Below are 5,730 nucleotides of genomic sequence, written 5' to 3' on the forward strand. Positions count from 1 at the left end.
TTATACCAATAAGACTTGCCACGATAGTGATTTGAGAGGTTCTATAACTTTTTAGTTATGTTCAATATTAATATTATAGTATTTTTCTAATAATTTGAAAGTGACTTTCTGCATAAAATATTGATCATCAGCTAAGGCATATTGCCATTATACCAACGATACTAAGAGCAACAAATATATGAGAGAAATATTCATTTATGAAACGATCGATGGTAATTAACTAATTATAGGGATTGTCAATCCAATTTTCATTATGAATATATGTTTGTAATTACAAACTTTTAAATATACATAAAAGAGAATTTACTAGTCAATGCTAGTAGTAGCTAATTAGTTATTCTTTAATATGATTACGAACAATCTCTTCATGCCTAAGCATGAGTTTATATATGTGCAAAACTTATAATGATGGCTTCATTTTATTCTTTTTACAAAATATATATTCATGAATTGAAATTTCAAATCATTTTCTCCTGAGAATTCATATGTCAAAAAATCGTATGTTCAGACACTAATTGACGCATATCTAAGAGCAGGATTTAAATTTTCTTTTCTTGGAACAACTGAACAAAGAAAATGTGATTTAATTTGAGATGGAAATTATAGCAAATACCACATTATCATTTTCAAAATAACAATTGCAATTGGGATGTAAGTAGTCCAACAGAGAACAATACATCTTGGGATTTCACAATTACAAGGTGGTAACAGAGGCCATCTGGGCTCCATAACCTCTCTTTCAAATCAAAAGTTTCAAAACAAGAAAAGAGTAATAACATAGTTCAGCAATGGACAAGCAGCAACCTTTGCCAAATGAACGATAAGTAGCAGAAAGGGAAGAAACCCGAACAATACAATCACTTAAGAGTCTGGTAGACTTTCATTTTATTTAGCAGCAGATATTATACCCGTTTGTTTCTCGTATACAAACTCTCCAGCAGTAAATGGTTGTTTCTCTCCGGATTGGATACTTCTCTTTACGTGCAGATGTCCACAATACGCTACCTCTAATACAGTTGAATCCTTGTTAAGCTCAGTAAAGATGGAACCTACTCCTTCACCTGGATTAATGAAAGAAGAGTTAATAAGAGATCAAGAATGCTATTGGGGACTTAAGCCTTGTATTTAACCAAGAAAATAGCATGAATATGCATTTTATCTGTAGAATCAGGTATAACCAGTTTCAACAATCATTGACGCACTAATCAAGTCGTAGTTATAATCAAAGCCACTCATTTTAGATTTTCAATCATGAAAAGGAAAAAACAATACTAGATCTTCCAATTTACAGCTAAGCAGCTGCTTTATGATGAATGAAACTTAGGCAAGAGTATTGATGCCACCTAACAGGTCCAGCAGGTCACTTTCATGAGGAAGAGTTGTGTTTCCCATTTTATCTAATCGCTAAAACTCCAGAGTGTGTGTAGTTATGAAAAAGTTCATGGCATGCAACTAAAATTGTTGTTAGAAGTGTTCTCTTCAGTGGTACTAGAAAGATGCATATTGTTCTTATAAAATGACAAAGGGAAAATGCACAGCCACAACAAATCTAAACATGTGACTCGTGAGAAAGAAACTACTGCAGATAGCAAAATAGAGAGCAATCTGAAACAACAAAGATACGCCATTTAAATTGAAACACATTCATTGATTTCGCCACAGCAGAAGCAGTCTCTCACAAGGGCCCTGTGTGCTCTTTGGAGACTAGAAAGTCTTCACTCTCCACATCACAACCCACATTGCACCTAGAAAATGCAAAACCAAGCAAGAACACTTACCATGTGTGACTAACAACAGGTTCTCAGAAGGATACTTATCAGCAAGGGCCTTAACTACCTTCACATATCTAGCCCTTGCACTTTCCAACGACTCTTCCCACTCTGGCAGCTGCAGTTTCAGAAGAATAAAATACCATAAGTAGAGGCAACAGTGGATCATGCATATACTAAACGATGCCAACAAGTAAATTGAAGCAAGAACTCATATCCTACAAAATACCTTCTTATACACAGGTTCAACAGTGTTATCTACAGTTCCAGCAGGCAACTCAGATTCATATTGTGAGATGCTGAATTTGAAATCCCCATCCTTAGGAGCTGCAGAAGCTCTTACAGCTACTAAATTCAGCATTTCACACAAACCATATTCAATAGATACCTGAAATGTTAAAAAAAAGAAGAGAAATATGTTAAAAGTCGTTGAGAAACAGAGTAAGGAGAACCATTTCCAAAAAAAAGTGACAGTAAAGAAAATCCATTTGATTTGAACGCTGATGTTCAGCAAAAATATGTTTTTATATTTGTGCATGTTTCTCATACCCCTGCTTTTACAAAGACTCAAGTGAGATTCATACAAGTTTCATGTCACAGAAGAAGCATATTCAAATCTAAGTCCTGGTATAACTTACCGTATTTATTACTGATTAGAGGCTCACACTATAGAGAAAATAGAAATATTAATTAAATTCATAAGATATTTCATGACAGGATTGAAATGGATGGATGCATCAGCACATGGTGGAAATATTTAAATATGGAATATCTCCATTTAGTAAGTACTTCTATATTGTCAATATGAGATTTAGCATGAAAAAGGGCAGACCGTTCCTTCTTCCTTGGTTTTTCTTCTCAACTTTTATTTTTTTAATTTGACAAGTCAAAATAATTCATATTAATATATACCAAAATGCTGCTAACGGTGCATAAGGAAATATTAGAAGTATGCTTTAGAGTAAATTGCATAAGTAACCTTCATGAGTCTCCAAGCACACTTTCCTATTTCAGGCCGAAGATCCTACATGCTTGTTCATAATGAATCTGCAGTTCTTGGGTTATTGATATGGCTATCGAAGTTTTAAACCAGGAAATTACAAATATGGTAATTCAAATATCCTCACACTAAAACAACCTGACTCCTGAATGAGGATTTCTTCTTTCTTACTGTTTTTGAAAGAACTAATAAAACAGGGCCGAACCAAACCAAACTTTGTTTAGTATTATCCACATATGAAAAATAAACAGATCAATTCGAATTAACCTAGTATGGCAAAACCAATCAGAACTATGTGTCTACTGTCTAGTGACAAATTTATATTAAAAAGAACAGTAATGCACCAATCAGTTCTGAGTGGAACATGCTTTGCAAGAAAAATTTGAACATAATAAAAACAATAATAATTTGGAGGAGAAAAAAACTAAAGCTAAATATATTAATGAAAACAACATATTAATTAAGCGCAGAAACCATTTGAAATGTCTAACTTAGATTCGACGATGCAGGTAGTGTTCAAACTTATCAGGTACTTTTATCGACACAAATTTCTAAAATTCTACTCCGGATGATTCATAGTAGTATCTGGATGAAAGAAACTAAAATGAAGTCTACAACAACTTAATGAAGTCTGAAGAAAAGAACATATCAATCATCTGCAGGAACTATTTTAAATGTTCAACTTAGATGTAATAATGCAGCTATAAGTTTCTAACTCAAACTTATTTAGTTTTCTTTTACTAAAATTCTAACTTCCCACAATTAGCGCATTCACAATATTTATTTTAGAATTGACATATCACTTTGTCAACTACATTTATTGTTACTACTCGTGTCTTAAGCAAACTTCCTTTCTTGGACTGCATCTAAATTCAAGGCTTAAGAGCGCCTTAAATGAGCTTCAAACAGTACTCACATACTTACTATAGTACCGAACAACATGCATGCTGAAACACAAACATATACAATATGTCTACATATAAACCAAGATGTTATATGGTCCTGTTATTTATATTGAGAAACAAATTTCTTTAGTTCCTCCAACGTCAAAAGAAGCTAAAGAAATTTGTGTGAATTTTAGGCAAAATGAACCAACTAATTGCAGCAATGACTATAAAGGGTACATATCAAGTCAAGGACTTAACATTTTCTTTTCTTCTAAAAAAAAGAAAAGAGTTGATGTCTGACCTCAGATGCTTAGTTAGCAGTAAGGATGAGAGGGAAAAAACTAAAAAAGGTCACAGTTGCAATAGTGGCCTTTGCTCCCTTGGGAATCTACTGCAAGTTGTAAGTCAAGTCAAGTATACAAAAAATATGTCTTTTTCTTCTTCTTCTTCTTCTTCTCTTTTGATAAGGAAATACTATATCTTTTAACTTTGTGACAGACAAAAAGTAAAGCACAACTTTTAAGCATACAAAATTTCTTATAACAAAAAACAGTTCTTACTAGTAGTACTATACAAAGCCTATCAATGATGTATTCTCCCTGTAAAAAGTTAAGCTTTTACACTAGAGTATTGACGAGGGTAAGACCTGCATACACACCACCTCTCAGGCCTCGTTTGTACAATTACACTCGATATGTTGTTGTTATTCGGGAGCGGAGCTACACTTTTACTTAGGTTCAGCTAAACCAGTAGCTTTAGCTCAAACTCAATACTTAAAAAATTCGCATTTATAACCCAGAACTCATAAACTCAAAAAGCTAGCTATGGTCATTCAGCAAAATATAAGATAAAAAAAAGAGAGGAACTGTACTTTGACTTTAGATGGATCAATAATGACTGAATCGGAATTGGATGACAAGACATTAGACTCGCCGTTGTGATCAGCAACGTCACAAAGAGCACGTACGACCTCTGCAGCAGTCTGCACACATCGGAGAAACGGAGAAACGAAAACCCGATGGATCGGGAAATCAATACTGGATCGGATCTTTTGACCCGTACAAAATGCCCGGATCTTACCATCCTGATGCAAAGGTGGATCCCACGGTCTTTCCGCTTTCATCACCCACAATTCCTCAAAGTTATCCAACCGGTCACCGTGTCTCATTACAATTACATTTTGATTCGCCGCCATTGTTGATACCAAAAATTAGTACTACTATGATGAAGATTTAGAGATTTATTTATATAGAAAATGTAGAATTGTGAATGGTGATTTTGGAGTTAGGATTTTTGAAGTTTCGAAGAAAGAGGATGGAAGAAGAAACTGCGATGGAAGTTCTGTAATGGCGGACATATTGAATGCTATCCAAATTACATGGGTCTTATTTCTTCGTCATTGACCTTTTCTACTTGAACAAAACAATTCGACATTTGAAGAAACTGCCTGTAAACTTCTCTTTCATTTAGAGACAACCGTCCATTCGAGGTGCGAGGTGCGGTGAATGAAATTATTCTTTATTAATTAATGAGGGTGGAATTATCTTGTATTATCGAATTTTATATAATAGATGTGAAATTATATTTGGTTATCTATTTTTATATATTTTGAATTTTTTTATTGAAAATTCTGATTCCAACTTTGTAACTAGAGGTCATAAATTTGAGTGTGTGAAATTAAATTAATCGAATTTCATTATGAATATTATGATTACTCAATATAGGTGAGATATTATGAATTTTGATTCCGCTTTTGTTAACTAGAGGTCATAAATTTAAGTGTGTGAAATTAAATTAATTGAATTTCATCACCGATTTGAGTTGTGGTGCAATGATGAAATTGACCCACCATTAAATTAAAGGTCATAGGTTTGAGTCTAGATGTGAGAAAAATTCGTTGGAAGCGACACTTCGAATGGGCCTTCCAATCTGCGATATGAATTTAGTGGAATTCTACTACAAACTCTAATCACCTACTAAAAGATTATTTTAATAAAAAAATGCACCAATAATATGATACGTGAATAAAATTACTTTTTCTTTAATTAAATATCTCAACTTCAAGTTTTAAGCT

General features: G+C 33.4%; 1 protein-coding gene across 1 annotated transcript; it reads right to left on the reverse strand.

Annotated features, from left to right (window-relative positions):
* Nucleotides 1-549: 549 nt before the first annotated feature.
* LOC101243998 (Phosphoglycerate mutase family protein) lies at nt 550-5,088 on the reverse strand. Its single transcript, NM_001310125.1, has 4 exons — nt 4,528-5,088; nt 1,999-2,157; nt 1,779-1,887; nt 550-1,061 (listed from the first exon to the last, which is right to left on the reverse strand). Exons 1-4 carry the CDS (start codon nt 4,849-4,851, stop codon nt 886-888), a joined length of 768 nt encoding a protein of 255 aa, NP_001297054.1. The 5' UTR covers nt 4,852-5,088; the 3' UTR covers nt 550-885.
* Nucleotides 5,089-5,730: the final 642 nt, after the last annotated feature.

Source organism: Solanum lycopersicum, chromosome 5 (genome assembly GCF_036512215.1).
Source record: "Solanum lycopersicum chromosome 5, SLM_r2.1".
Classification (NCBI taxonomy): Eukaryota; Viridiplantae; Streptophyta; class Magnoliopsida; order Solanales; family Solanaceae; genus Solanum; species Solanum lycopersicum.